This window comes from Bos taurus, chromosome 2, assembly GCF_002263795.3.
Source record: "Bos taurus isolate L1 Dominette 01449 registration number 42190680 breed Hereford chromosome 2, ARS-UCD2.0, whole genome shotgun sequence".
Classification (NCBI taxonomy): domain Eukaryota; kingdom Metazoa; phylum Chordata; class Mammalia; order Artiodactyla; family Bovidae; genus Bos; species Bos taurus.
This window is the reverse complement of record NC_037329.1, coordinates 124700628-124716421: the sequence shown is the minus strand read 5'-3', so window position 1 is coordinate 124716421 and position 15794 is coordinate 124700628. Positions and strand designations below refer to the sequence as shown.

Sequence of the window (15794 nt, the reverse complement as noted above, 5' to 3'; positions counted from 1 at the left end):
CAGTACTGTTGTCTAATCTACACATGGTATTCATATTTTTACCAGTTGTCTTAATGTCCTTGGTAGCAATTTTTTTGTGGTCCAGGGCCCAGTACAGGACCTTTCAGTTTTATGTCTTTTTAGTCTCTTAATCTGCAGTTAGACACACATAATCACACACCAGCATCCCACCCATTCGCCCTTTTTGTTTTTTACATGGTATTTCTGAAGAGTATGTGAATTCTGTTTTTGTAGATGTCGTCCTTGGTTTGTCTAAAGTTTCCTTTCATCACAGTGTATAATCAGATTATGCTTTTCTGACAGGAATACTACATAAGTGACCGTCCTCAGCGCATCACATTAGGAGGCGTAAGATGTCTGTTTATGCCATAATTGGTAGTGTTTACTTTGATCACTTAAGGTATTCACGTGGTTCTTCATTGTAAAGGTGCTGTTTTCCTTTCAATAAGTGGGAAAATAGTTTGAGACTATAAATATCTTGCTCCTCATCAAATATTCACCCTTTAGATTTAGCATCCATTGCTAAATTCTTGCCCAGTTAAGATATTACTAAGATAGTTGTTCACGTATCATTCAGTTCAGTTCAGTCGCTCAGTCGTGTCCGACTCTTTGCGACCCCCTGAATCGCAGCACGCCAGGCCTCCCTGTCCATCACCAACTCCTGGAGCTTACTCAAACTCACGTCCATCGAGTCAGTGATGCCATCCAGCCATCTCATCCTCTGCCGTCCCTTTCTCCTCCTGCCCCCAATCCCTCCCAGCATCAGAGTCTTTTCCAATGAGTCAACTCTTCCCATGAGGTGGCCAAAGTACTGGAGTTTCAGCTTTAGCATCATTCCTTCCAAAGAAATCCCAGGGCTGATCTCCTTCAGAATGGACTGGTTGGATCTCCTTGCAGTCCAAGGGACTCTCAAGAGTCTTTTCCAACACCTCAGTTCAAAAGCGTCAATTCTTCGGCGCTCAGCCTTCTTCACAGTCCAACTCTCACATCCATACATGACCACAGGAAAAACCATAGCCTTGACTAGACGGACCTTTGTTGGCAAAGTAATGTCTCTGCTTTTGAATATGCTATCTAGGTTGGTCATAACTTTCCTTCCAAGGAGTAAGCGTCTTTTAATTTCATGGCTGCAGTCACCATCTGCAGTGATTTTGGAGCCCAAAAAGATAAAGTCTGACACTGTTTCCACTGTTTGCCCATCTATTTCCCATGAAGTGATGGGACCAGATCACTTATCATTAAGGCTGTGTAATGGCTCACATCATCATAGATTTGGGCAGTCATGGGCCCTTCAAGCAGGGTCATCTGATTCATTTCTGTTTCTAGCCAAATTGTGGGATTTTGTTGTTGTGTTTTGCTTTGATTTTCTTTTTTGGCTGTGCTCTGTGGTTTGCGGGATCTTAGTTCCCTGACCAGGGATCAAACTTGATCAGGGATCAAACTCATGTCCCCTGCAGTGGAAGTGTGAAGTCCTAACTACTGAACTGCTGGGGAATTCCCCCTAGTTTTTTTTTGTTTTTTTTTTTAATGTTTAAAATATCTAGAAATATTAAAAATCTGTCAATCATTTACAGTTTTATTATGTTTATCATTTACAGTTTTATTATTATTTACATTTACAGTTTTATTATTGGTGCCAAATTCATTTTACTTTTCAAGATGTGAATGCTTAATTATCTTTACAATTTCTGAGAAGATGGATATTTATTTGTAAATATGTAAGCTTATTTGTGTACACATCAAAATTGTATTTGGAAGTAGAAGAGCAGTTTAATCAGCTTGCTGAATTAGATCAATGTGATATTTTCTTGATGTTGATTAGGAGATTAAGGCAGCTAATGCCATTTGTTGTTTGCATCAAATTTCCATAATTTAAAGCAGTGATCCCCAACCTTTTTGGCACCAGAGATCAGTTTTGTGGAAAACAATTTTTCCATAGTGTGGGTGTGGGGGGTGGTTTCGGTTTTGCCCGTACCCTGGCCCCTGCCCTACCACAGCTGCTCACCTCCTGCTGTATAGTATGGTTCCTGACAGACTGTGGGGTGGGGTGGTGTTTTAGGACCCCTGATTTAAAGTAAACCTTCTGCCACACAGGTTTACATTAGGACACAGGTGGTATTTGCCCTCTTAGTATAATTGTGTGGTTAAATTCAGGAATAGTTTTGTTGGAGGCAAAGTTGAACACAGGTGTTTGTGGATTTAGTATCACATTATATAAAGAGAAACAAACTTTGTTTATAATAAGTGCAGTTTCACAGTGCTGTTTTGAATTTCTTTTCACTAAATATTTTAAATGTTGTAATTTGCCAAGCCACTGGGCACATGGAGATTTTAGTTCCTCAACCAGGGATTGAACCCGTGCCCCTTGCAGTGGAAGCATGGAGCCCTAACCTTTGGATCACCAGGGAATTTCCTATAAATGTATTTCTTAGGGGAAAACAGATTTGGCAGAGTCTAGGTTTTCTAATTTAGCTTTGGAGCATATAAGTTTATTTGTATTCTTGGGGCCACATTATATTAAAATAAGAAATAGTAGGCAGAATTATTCCCCGTTTTTTTTTTTTTGTCTACCAGTCCATTTTCTTTTTTGATGCATTACAAAGAAATTGTCATTATCAGTACAGTTCACCCCTAAACATTTCAGCATACATGTCATTATTAGAGCACAGTATTTGTTTTATGTACTTTCTGAGTTTAACTTACATGAAATGCACAAGTGTATATTTGTGGAATGCTGACAAACGTACCTATTTAACTCAAATTCCTATGAAGATATAGAATGAGGACTTCCTGGTCACCAGGAAGGTGACCCAATGTAAGAGGTGCAGGTTCGATCCCTGGTGGGGAGCCAAGATCCCACCTACCTCTCACTAAAAATCCAAAACGTAACACAGAAGCAGCAAGTTCAATAAGGACTTTAAAAATTATCTACATCAAAAATAATAATTAAAAAAAGATCCAAAAAAATCATCCTAGAAGTTTCCCTCATGCCCCTTCTTAGTCAGTCCCACCCCTGCTTCACCAAAGACAACTACTTTTCTAATTTTGTCCCCACAGATTTGTTTTCCGTTATAAAACTTCACATAATTAGAGTCATACATTATGTGTTCATTCTTTTTGTTTAAGGCTTCTTTCATTCAGCATGTCTTTGAGAACTACTTTTCTTTTAGATCTTCAGTACTTATATTCAGAGCTAGGAGGGTGCTCCCAGATCCATAAAAAAGCAGATCTATATGTGCTGAAATTGAACAGTCTGCAGGACGTATTAAGTGAGGGGGGAGAAAGCAAAGTGAAGGGAGTGTTATATGCTACTTGTGAAAAGCAAAAAACAAACAATATCAGCTTTTATCTGCTTAACATAACTCAGAAAGGACAGGAGGAACTGGTAATAGAAATTGCCTCTAGGGATTTTTCCCAGTTTTTTGAGATATAATTGACATACAGCATTGTTAAATGTGGACTACAGCATAGTTATTTGATAAATGTGTATATTGAGAAATGCTTACCACAATAAGTTTAATTAACATCCATTACCATTTTTTTTCCTTGTGATAACCAGAATTTTATTTAAAAGTCAGTTGTAGCCTCTTATCCACTGCCAGACTTGTAAGTAAGTTTGTGAGTGAGCTTAACTGAAGACCTTTGCTTTGCTTTCTAGGAGCTTTTGGTTGAGTTGGGACTAATTTTCTATGAAACAAAACAATTTAATTTTCAATTGTGGTTGCAGATTTAGAAGGACCTTGAAAACTGCAGTGGTTAAGGAAGTCTCGAGGAAGGAGTTTTGAACTGTACCCTAAAGGTCAGAAGGCTAGGTATTCCAAGCATTCTTGGCTTAAAATTATAAGAATGAGATTTAATTAAGAAACATGAAAAAAGTCCATATTTCCTGAAAGGAAAGATAGATTTTCATTAGCAATAGTAGAGAGGTTAGATAAATAGTATTCATCCAAATTAAGAAAGACTGAACTAGGTAGATAAGTTTAAGATTGATAGGAGAAAAATTCTGTAAAGCATTTATACTTCAATTAAAAAAAAGAAAAAAAATGATTGATAGAACCTACTGTTACAGCATAGGATACATTCAGTATTTTGTAATAACCCATGATGAAAAAGAATATATGTAACTGAATCACTTTACTATATGCTTGAAACTAGCACAATATTGTAAATCAGCTGTGTTTCAATTAAAAAAAAAGACTGATACGAGAATCAATGTGCTGTTGAAAGTTTCATTTTGGTCAGTGCCAGAGGTTTTTTTAGTTGGAATTTTCCTATTATAAATAATATATCCATCATCAAAACTTTGGGACAGTTATATAGAAAGTGTGTGGGGGGTCAATATTGCAGCTCAGAAACATCAGAATTTTTGAGGTCCCTTATTTATGTTGGATTTAATTTCTTATTCTTTTTTTCTTTTTCCTTTTTCAAATTGTTGAATTGAGTTTGAATTCCAGAAATAGCATGTAGGTGAATTTTTTTGGTAATTTTATTGTTTGAAATTTCCAAATGACTTATTTTGAAAATAATATCCCACATCTTTGTATGTTGGTGAGTTTATCTCTGAATTCCAGATACGTCCAATAGGACATCACAAAAAGATAACTGCTCCTTCTGGATAGTTTACTGTTTTTTATATCCATGAAGTAATTTAGTGGTAGGGTAGTCAGTTCACCACAAAGCCTCACTTCACTTTGTTGACTTTTGCATAAATATTCCTACATGTTGTAGACAAAGAACCACATAGCCATGGGTTTGAAATCTTGGTTCTTGGGAAACCTTGGTCAAGTAACTATTTTGAGTTTTAGTTTTTTATCACTAAAGTGGGAATAGTTCAGTTGTTGCAGGTTGGTTATGAAGATCATTATGTACGGTTCCTAGAATGTGGTAGCCCATAAGTGGTAGTTGGCTTTTTTTAATTGTTTTTTAAATAGGAATATTTAACTTCAGAACTATAGTTACCATAAGGTGAATAGGAGCAAATGACTACTTACGTAGCTTGATGAATCGAGTCTTAAGTTCAGGTATGTGCACTTGCTCCTAACCACTTAATGCTTTTGCTTTTGTTTTTTGCTTTTAAAAGGCATGTGGATTTAGTTGTATGTTTTAAAATTCCTTTGTGAGGTAGTGTGTGAAATGGAATGATGTTTAGGGTAAATTTATGAAAAGCTGATAAAAGAATGATTCTTAGTAAGAAAGGAGCATTTAGATTTATTTCAGGGAGAACATAAGTATTGCATTCAGTTTTCAAAATCCATTTCTGAGTGGATTTTAAACTCTCCCTTGGGGAAAAGGATGATTTTCTTGCCTGCTATGGAGCAAGAGCTTTCTGTATGTCAGCTCATTAATTCTCCCATGGCCTAGATACATATCCTCACTATACCAAAAACAAGAAGGAAATTGACGCCTGTGAATATGTTTAATGCTTTGGGACTAATAGAAGATGACTCCGGTATTGTTCAGGGCTTACGCAAGACAAATAATTTCATATTAATTAGGGTTCATGAGTGTTAGTACTTCCGTTTAAAATATTAGAAGTAGAGTTTCCCTGGTGGCTCAGTGGTAAAGAACTCACCTGTCAATGCAGGAGACACAGGTTTGATCCCTGATCTGGAAAGATCCCATATGCTGTGGAGCAGCTAAGCCCGTTGGCCACAACTATTGAGCCTGTGCTCTAGAGCCCAGGAGCTGCACCTACTGAAGCCCACACCCCAAGCCCATGCTCTGCAAACAAGAGAAACTGCTGAAGTGAGAAGCCCTCGCACCGCAACTGGACAGTAGCCATGGCAGCAGCAAAGACCCAGCACAGCCAAAAATAAATTTTTAAAATTAAAATATTAGAAGTAAAAATTCTTTACCTGTGGGGAATCTTCTGTTTAGCTCAAATAATTAATTTTTTGTAGTGTTATTCTATGAAGTTTTAATTCTTGTTCAGATAAGTTTTAACTAACCATTTCAATTTTTTTTTTAACTTCTATAGGAACGTCAAGGTCGTGGGAAATAAGAGGCAGTTCTGCACAGACTGCAGCAACGGTTGCATCTGCATATCCTAAGAGGAAAAAAAATGACCTTCAAGAGAATTAGGACTTTTTTCTTAATTTCATTGACTTCAGAGACGATTGCAGACTTGCAGTTTAAGTATTGGAATTTCACAAATGACATAGGACTTAACTGGAAAATGAAAAAAAAAAGAAAAAGGAAAAACTAAACAAAAAATCCCTCTAGGTAGTTTAGGTGAAAAATGTCCCTTTTATTTTGGCTTTGGTTGTGATTTCAGAGCATAATGCTTTGTTTTTTTGTCTTTTTACTATGTTTTTCGGATTTTAAAGTCCGTAAGTACATACAGTTTTCTCTAATTTTTAAACCCTTTCCTCCCCCCGTTTTGACATTTGCACTTGGAGAACACTTGAGTTTTGAAGGTTTTGGGCATCCACCCCAGAAAGTGGGAATTTGGTTTTTTCCTTCCGAACTGGAAGAACATTTTTATGAAGAATTTCTGTCTTGGAGAATTTAACAGTGTTACCCAAGGTTGTGTCTTTAAGGGTGGTTCATTTTCTCTGATCCTTTGTTTCTCAAAGTAAAGTACTAGGAGTCCTAAGAAATGTTCTGTTCTTGTACATTATACTGATTAAGTCAGGATTAATTTGATTTCAAAGCTAAGAACAGTGGTAAAAACTTGTTTACAGAAATGCATTTTGGAAGAGAAAAATATTGTAAAAACGTGTAGTGAATGTTTCTTCAGTTTCTTGTTCAGCCAATGAGGAAAGGGCATTGCCTTTCTTTTTACCATTAATCACTTCTCAATAAACGTGAGATCCTGTTGAGCATCACTTCTAGTACCATTTATTAGTATTATTTGATTTGCTATGTTTTGTGAAAGCTTTGGAGTACAAGGAGTTTCACGAGGTGAGACAGCAACCATTTTTAGAAAGTTCACTGAGATGGAATAGTTCAGGAATTGCTTTGTACCCAGGGTTGGATAACCATGACCACTGCAAAGCAAGGTGGGCCAATATTCATAATGCTTTATTTCTGGATACTTCCTGAGAAGGTAGTGCCACTGCTATGCTAAATTGTTCAACAAATATTTGATTGTGAGTCTTTATTAGTTGCCTGGCAGGCACTGTGCTAATAACCCTGTAGTAACCTGGCCACATATCTTCTGTGCAAAATAGGTAGAGCCCAGTATCAAGGATATACATGTTTAATCTGAAATATGACTGACTTAGGCAGGATTCCATGTGTCCCAAGAATAAGAAATTCCAATGGGAATTTCACAATTCTTTGTGAACCATGTAACCATAAGGGTAATTGATTCATCATCATTTATTTTCTAAGGTTTGGAGATTCTCTTTTTTCTTACAGATTTTTAGCCCTTAAGGTGTCTCAGTTAAATGTAAAAACTTCTGTAATAAGAAAGGATTCAGAAAATAGATAATACTGTTGGATCGTGTTTTGCCCTCAAATGATTTATTCATCCCATTCTACACAACCCAGGCTACTAACTCAAAAGTGTGATAAAATTAATAAATTGCTGATTAATAACTAGCATTATTGTTAACGCTTAGAGTTGAGAACTTTGCTTTGCCTGAGACACGGTCCAGTATATCTAGATATTCCTATTTGCTAAGCTTTTTGAAATACAGTCCCCCCAAATCAGGGAGTCCTTTGTGCTTTTATCAGTTTGAGGATGCCCAGTTTCGAATTGGAGATGTAACATTTATTGCATTCAACTTAAGGTGAGACTTCTGTGACTTCTAGAGGACTCCCATGGGCTTAATGGACGTTTAGTATTTCACTTTTGAAAGGGAAAAAATATCCTGAGAAAAGCAAATTCAAAATCAGTTTCAGCTAGATTTTCCTACATTGTATTCAAGTTGGATATGAGATCATTTAAGATGCTTTTCTGCAATTTGAAATGTTACTGCCTCAGTATTTAAACCAGTCTTTACTTTTATATCACATAGAAAATACTGGTATTGCTTTGAGGACAAGCTGAAAGGAATTTGGAGCCTTTAACAAGGCTGCTCACTTGAGTGAGTATTGAGGGAGTCAGGATGTTAGATTTGTGTGTTTTTTTTAAAAAAAAAAAATTGGACTTTTAATATATAAGTAGTATAAAAATTAGATTATATTCGCTCTTAAAGAGTTTGTCCAAAAGTTGGTTTGGTGAAGATCCCAAAATGCAGCTAAACTAGTTCTCTCATTTGCTAATGACAACTTTGCCAGTGGAAGTTGTTGACTTTTGACTGTTTGCCCTTAATGCTTTGTCTGTCATTTGTGGATGTAAGACTCCCAACAGCCATGCTTGTTCACCTCTCTCCTTTGTTGAATATGAAGGGAAACTGAACAGTCTCACAGCGTGCCATCAGTGTTAACTCAGAGCATTTTAAATCTTTAATGTGAACAAACTGTGTAAGTCTCCCATTCACTTGATTTAATACTTAATAGGCTACCGTTCTCCAACCATGTTCCATTTTTTAAAAACTTTGCAAAAATGGTGTGAAGAGTTCTCATATACCCTTCACTCAGCTTCCCCTAAATGCTAACGTTGTATATAAGCCACTGAACCATTTTCAAAAGCAGTAAATATCAATCCAGTACTGTTAACTGAACTGTAGACCTTATTTGCCTTGTGCCATTTGTTCAAGGAGTGTCTTTTTATTTCCAGCTCAGCATTCAGTCCAGGATCCCATGGTGTGTTTAGTTGTCTTTAGTTTGTGGACTGCAAGTTCTTCAGCCTTTATCTTTTATGATTTTGACACTTGGGAAGAGTACTGGCCAGTTGTTTATATAGTGCCCCTCGAATTGACTTTAATACTGTCTCACCACTGGATTGAAGTTATATTTTGGTAAGAATACTGCAAAAATCATATGCCCTTCCTGGTGCGTTATATCTGGATACATGATGTCCATATGTATTATTATTGGTGGTATTAATTAATTTTGATCACATTAAGGTAGTATTTGCTGTGTTTCTCCACTGTAAAGTTATTGTTTCCCTTTGTAGTGAATAAGTAACTTGTGGAGGGATATAATTTTAAGCAATCTTTGTTCACTGATTTTGACACCTTGGATTGTTACTCACTGGCTATCAAGTATGTGACATTTACCAAGTGTTAATTCATTATGTCTATTATTTCTTCTACATTTGTACTATTAGAATTCTATAAGGAGACACTGTCCCTTGTCCCCATTTTATTTAGTGACATCATTGTGGACTCATAAGTATTTTATTCTGTGTGTCACTGCTATCATTTGTTGCTCAAATTGTCCCAGCTTTGGTCACGGGAGCTCCTTCAAGTTGGCTCCTGTGTCCTTTTGACGTGCCCCCCAGTGTTCTTTGGAGCCTTTACTTAACATTCTGGTATGTACTATAAGATGTTCTTGGCTAGTCTTGTATTTTTAGTCTCTCAGCCCCATTTTTCCAAGGAACAAAGGTTCTTTTTATTGGAGAATATTTAGAAACCAACCCTTGATTTTTTTTTTTATAAAGCAACACTTTGAATTGCAATGGATTATTAAAGTGGGGGCTTTATTTCTTGTATAAGTGAAGAATTATTTAGCCTAATGAAAACACCTAACCACTCATCTCTTCCACTTTTGTAGAGCTGTGTACCAGTCTTCTGGAGTTGTGGAGAGGGCTTTTCACTTGGCTTATTAATACTTCATCTAGAGTAGGGGACAATGAGTGCGGGTTGGTTTGCACCCTTCATTAATTTCTATCTTTTTAGTGTTGTAAATTAGAGACCCAAAATGTTGAAAGTTCTGGCTTCCACCCCACCTAAACTATTTTAGGGGTTCAGAGCTTTTTCTGCCTGTGGAAAAGTAAGTGGTCATATGCTGACGTTTTTCATTAGGGAGCAGATAGCACTTGAATATTCCCACTCTTATTTGAAAAATGATTTTTTTTCTCCTGGAAATGTAGTCTTGTGTCATGAATGTAGGAGCCTTCCCTCTGAAAATGAAAATGAGTTTAAGTGTCCTAAGGATTCAGGTTTCATAAAGCCAGTTTACAATCTTCCTGTTTTTTGCCTGTGATAGTATCGCCACTTTCTCACGACTGTAACTCTCACTGCTAGCCCTGTTTCTGGCAGCGGATGAAACTCCTTACCCCTGAGACAAGCCTTTCTTTGCAACTAATACTTGTTACAACTGCTGGGTTTGCACGTGGAAAGCTGACATGGCTGCAGGGTAATCAGCCGCAGGGAGATTAAGTGGGTTGGAGGATGCCCCACAAACCTGCAGGGCTCTGCTTGCAGGCTCCCTGGACTGGCTCTAGCCTCGCCTGCAGGGGAGCGAGCATAGGGCACCCGCCCGCCCTTGTTCCCGTCGCTGGGCTCCGTGACTGGACAGCGCGCGCAGGTTGGTGCTGCACTTGGTGGCCATGGCATCGTGATCCGCAGGGAGGTGGAAACTTGTGCCCTGCTAACCTGATTCTCCGTACTCCCGCAACCCCGCTAACTAGCCCGCTGCAGCCTGGGGGCGGGGGGGCGGGGGGGCCCGCTGTGCATACCCTGTCATTTGGTCTGATTTTCCCCTGACTTTGACCGCGAGAAATATGGGTTCAAGATGGTGTAGATACTGCTTTTGCGCTCTTGCAAAAGCCTCTCTTAGTGCCAAGCCTGTTACCTTCACAGGTGAGCTGGGTCTCTGCTGCCTAAAGGACAGGGAACTGGGGTTTCACACTGTCCTGCTAGCAGGGCAGAGATGACATTAGTGCCATGCATGACTTGCTGCTTTCTTCTCCCTTTTAAAATAATGCTCAACCGCGTGGCTGGCTGAAGGTTGTGAAACTGTTACTGTGGCCCCACCTGCTGGCGATGGGCAGTGTTCACGTGCTCTAAAAATAAAGTTACCCTGGAGTTTCCCTTTAAGGGGAAGCTCCCTAAAGAAACTCCCAATTTTGCTGCTTTGTCCAGTTTTTCGTGAGAGTGTGTTCATCTGCTTTCCCCATCTATTCAGTCTCTATTTTGTGGGCCCCTGTTAGTGCTGTTGGGCACTGGGGGAGAGGGAATGATTAAGATTCTTGCCCTCAATTTAGTTCAAGGATTGCAATGTAGTGCGGGTTTACAGTTGTGGGAGGTACACAGAGTAGGAAGAACAGAGGGGCTGTACCCAGCAGGTTTCCCTTTCAGTACTGGATCTTCCTAGATTTTTCTTAGTGGGAACCACATGAGCTCCATGCCTCTTCATCTTCCTGTTGGCAGTTTGAGCTCACTCCTAGGTACTCTGCTCCATCAATGAGACGTCTGATTGGGAAAGTCAGGGAATTACTCTTTGCATGTATTTCCTCACTGGAAAGAGGAATTGACCTCTGAAGCCACTTGATGTATGGTTTTTGTGGGAATTTAGATTCATTTTAACTACTAGAGCTTTTCTAATCAAAACAACCTGTCCAGACAGTTACATATATAGACTAAAAAAAGTATATCTTGGTATAACACTTTGCTATCTATCCTTCTAAACCATTATACAGATTGCTTTATATGTAAATTCAGTATATAGTATATAGCATGTGTGTATTCCTGAATATAATGCATATAATTTTAAGTTATTTTACAAAGATGGAATAATACTAAACCATCTATAGTGTGTGCCTCCCTGCCCCTTCCCCATCAAAATTTCAGGAATTTTTCTATTTTGGTCTGCCTGAGAAGGACCCAGGTCTTATAGAACAATATGGTTGACCTTCTGGGATCCTGGAGTGAGTAGTGCCCCAAGGACCTAGGTTTCTGTCATCAAAAGCTACCTGGCAGAACCTTGAACTTGTCATCTTGTTGTTCTTAAGCACTGGGACCCAAATTTTCCAGACCAGCATTTCCCCAAAGTCTTTCAACTTGAAGAGTTAGGCACTGTGTTTTCAGATGAATGTCATTCCAAGTCAAGGTACTTTGATGCAGAAGTCTAGGACATGCCCTGGATGTGGTTGAAGAATAAGCTGGCCAGGATTGGGATAAGGAGGATAATGTTGGGGAGCACTGCTAAATGCCAGGCAGAATTCTAGGCGCTGGGGCCACAGCGGAAAACTGAAAGCCCTTCCTTCAGTGGGACTTCAATTCTGGGATGAGTGCTATAGAGAAAAGAACACAAATGTTTGAGGCTGGAAGAGTCATGCTAACAAATTGAGAGAGGTGAGTGATGAAGACAAGCTGGGTAAGGCTTTGAGAAAGCACTTTTGAGAAAAATATCATTTTACCTCACAGTACCTCCTCCCTCTCGTTTCCTAAACTTGATGGTCCTCATAATCTCCCTCCCACCTTGTGTTCACTGTCAGCTCTCATGCCGCTTTCTCTTCATCTGTTTTAATTGACAAACCACAGTCTTGGTTACATAAAACTCTACCCCTACCCGCACCTGTGCAGTTCACAGTGGTTGGATAAAAACATTCAGCCAGTGTCTTGTCTTAGATTCATGATTATCAACCTCAGGAGGGGGGTCATTTCAACATTTCCCCCATCTATTCACTTTTCTGACTCACAAGATAACCATTTCCTACCATTTCCTCCCAACACCTCATATCCCATCTTCACTCTCAATGACTTTACATGACTGAGAAAAATGAAGCAATCAGAATGAAAATCACTGACTCCTGCCACTACATCTACTTACCTCATAACTGTGGATTGATGTTTATTAAAGCCTGGTCTCCAGGCCAGCAGTATCGGCACCACTGGGGAACTTGTCAGAAATGCAAATTACTGGATTCCACTTCAGACCTATTGGATCAAATTCTGAGGATGGGGCCCAGCAATCTGTGCTTGAGTAAGTGCTCCAAGTGATTCTGATGAAGTTTAAGAGTTTGTGAACCAATGCGTTTGGGACTATGTATGTTTCTATAAAGAGTCCCTTTCCGCACCAGACCTTAGTCTTTCAGCATCTCAGGAACATCACTCCATCAAATCTTCCACATCCCAATTTTACCTTTGTTGGATCATTCCCATCAGCATAAAAATGTGCTGCCTTTTTTCCCATTTCTTCTGTCAGTTACAACTCATTTCTCTTTCTCTTTGCAGCAAGACCCCAAAGAGGAAGCTGTTACTCCCTGGCTCCATTTCCCCCTCATTTTCTCTAACCCACTCCAATCAGGCTTTCATCCTCTTCATTTCAGTGGCACTGATCCTCTTAAGGTCACCAGTGACCTTACATTGTTAATTCTCAGCCCCTATTTGACCTATAAGTGGCATGTGATCTCCTTGATACACTTTCTTCACTTGGATTCCAGCATGGCACACACACTTCGTGGTTTTCCTCTTATTTTACTGGTTGTTCCTACTTAAGTCTCCTTGGTTGGTTCCTCCTCTGCTTTTTGCCCTCTTGATGCCAGAGTGATCTAGGGGCTTAGTCCTTGACCTACACTCACTAGATTTCATCCAGTCCAAGGGCTTTAAACACCATCCATGTGCCAACTACTCCCAAATGTAGAGTCAGTTCAGGTCTGTCCCTGGCACTCTGGTATATTCAGTTGCCAGTGCAGTCTCTCCACTTAAGTCTCACCAACATCTCAAACCTAACACTTATATAAACCTACAGCCCTCCCCTCCTCATCTGCCCCATCTCATGTAATAACTTCATCTCTCTCATTTCTCAGGCCAAATCCTGAGAGTAATGTTTGACTCTTTTCCTTATATCCTGCGTCATAATTGTCCATAAGTCTTACTGGTTGTCCACTTAGCATATCTATGGTCAAGTTATTATCCTGTCTCACCTAGATGACTGCACCAGTCTTTTAGCTGGTTTCCCTGATAGCTCAGTTGGTAAAGAATCCGCCTGCAATGCAGGAGACCGCAGTTTGATTCCTGGGTCAGGAAGATCCACTGGAGAAGGGATAGGTTACTCCAGTATTCTTGGGCTTCCCTGGTGGTTCAGCTGGTAAAGAACCTGCCTGCAATGCAGGAGACCTGGGTTCGATCTCTGGGTTGGGAAGATCCCCTGAAGAATGGAAAGGCTACCCACTCCAGTATTCTGGCCTGGAGAATTCCATGGGGTCCATGGGGTCGCAAAGAGTCAGACATGACTGAGCGACTTACACTTTCTGTCCTCCACACAGCAATACAGGGATCCTGTGGAAAAGTACATCAGATCATGCCACTTCGGAGCTCAGACTTTGTCTTGGCTCCCACCTCACTCTAGAGTAGAGGCCAAAGCCTTCAACAGCTCACAAATTCTTAAGCCATCTTGAGTGTTGCAATTCCATTTTCCTCTCACTGTGCTTGTCTTTTTCACTCACCTTGTTCTCCCCGCTTCTCTTCAGACACGCCAGGTTCCTATCACAGAGCCTGCACCCTGGTTGGGTCTTCCACCTGGAATACCTTCCCTCGTCTATCTGCAAGTCCCACTCACCCCTTTTTCAGCAGGGATTCCTGCACCAGTGAGATCTCTCCAGACTATCCTGTTTACTTTCGCTCTTCCATCTCCCATACTGCCTGCTTCCCTTGCTCTGGGCTTAGAGTGGGCAGCAGTAAACCTGAGATCGCACTCACCACAGATCTGTCTCTCTAAGGTGGAGAGTCAGGAAAGCTAATAAAAAGCTGACACAATTTAAAATAATTGAATATCAATTACTGGTTAACAGAATTTTTAAAATACAGTTTCTATTCTCCAATTCCAGATTTCTTGGGGAGATAGAATACTGACCTGGAAGCCAGAAGCCTTGAATTCTAGCCCTGGATCTATCATAAAGGCACTCTGTAACCTGTGGCAAGCAAGTCATTTAGGCTTGGTCAGCCCAGGAAGTGAGCGAACTAGGCTAAATGATCTATGAGGTTGACCTTCCAATCATGTCAACCCTGCTACCAAAATAAATTCCCACACCGTCGGTGTTTCTCATCTGCATTGCACCACCTCTCCATGCTGTTTTTATTTCCTGCCTGGGGTACTGCATCTGCCTCCTTTCTCATCTGTCACTCTTGTCCTTTAATCCTCCTTCCACACGGCTGCCTGAGTGAATGTACACGTATAAATCAGAGCATGCCCATTTCTCTCTTGAGCCCTCTAACAGCTGCCCGCTGCAGTTAGAATCACCCTGCACTCCTTCTCCTGGCCTGCAGGGCCCATCACCGTCTGGCCCTGGTTTCAGCCACGGTGGTCTCCAGCCCCTCCAGCATGCCAAGCTCATCTCCGCCTTGGCAGTCCTTTGTCTCGCTTGCACGTTGTTCCTCCTGTGGTCTCCTGGTGATTTCCTCTCTCTCTCTCTCTCTTTTTTTTTCTCGAACTCAGCTTCAACATCATTTCCTGAGCGTGAGCATTCTTTCCTGATCACTGAAGGTAAAGCCAGTACTCCTTTGTTTTTTAAAATTCACCTCCCTATTTCTGTTTACATCCTAACATTTATTATTTTAAATAACTCAACATTCACACAATGGAATACCATACAATTATACAAAAGATAGCTATGTATTGATATAGAATGATTTCTTAAGATATATTGTTGAGTGAAAAAAATCCCAAGGTGCAGTGTAGAGTGTGTAGAATACCACTGTTTGTATAAGAGGTGGGGGGTGGGGAGAATATATTTGCTTGTATATTCATATGTTTTCTCTGGACGGGTACAGAAGAAACTGATAACATTGCTGGCCTCTATGGAGGGGGCTAGGTGGCTAGGGGCAGGAATGGGAGGCTTCACTGTGTACCTTTTTGTATTTTGAATCATACGGTGTACCACTTATTACAAATAAAAACATAAATATTAAAAGTTGTGTACTTGCTTTGTTTCCTGTCTCCCCAAAGAGAACACAAACATGTCCTTATTCCCTACTATGTCCTCAGCACTTAACACAATGCCTGGCACCTAGCAG

The 15794-nt window shown here is 39.9% G+C and overlaps 1 protein-coding gene across 1 annotated transcript in view; it reads left to right on the top strand.

The window, feature by feature from the left end:
- YTHDF2 (YTH N6-methyladenosine RNA binding protein F2) overlaps nt 1–6188 on the top strand; it is a 29457-nt gene extending 23269 nt beyond the window's left edge. Inside the window, exon 5 of the mRNA NM_001076253.1 lies at nt 5978–6188. Coding sequence (NP_001069721.1) covers nt 5978–6001 — 24 coding nt within the window. The 3' untranslated portion in view covers nt 6002–6188. The remainder of the gene's footprint in view (nt 1–5977) is intronic.
- The last annotated feature ends 9606 nt before the right edge of the window (nt 6189–15794 follow it).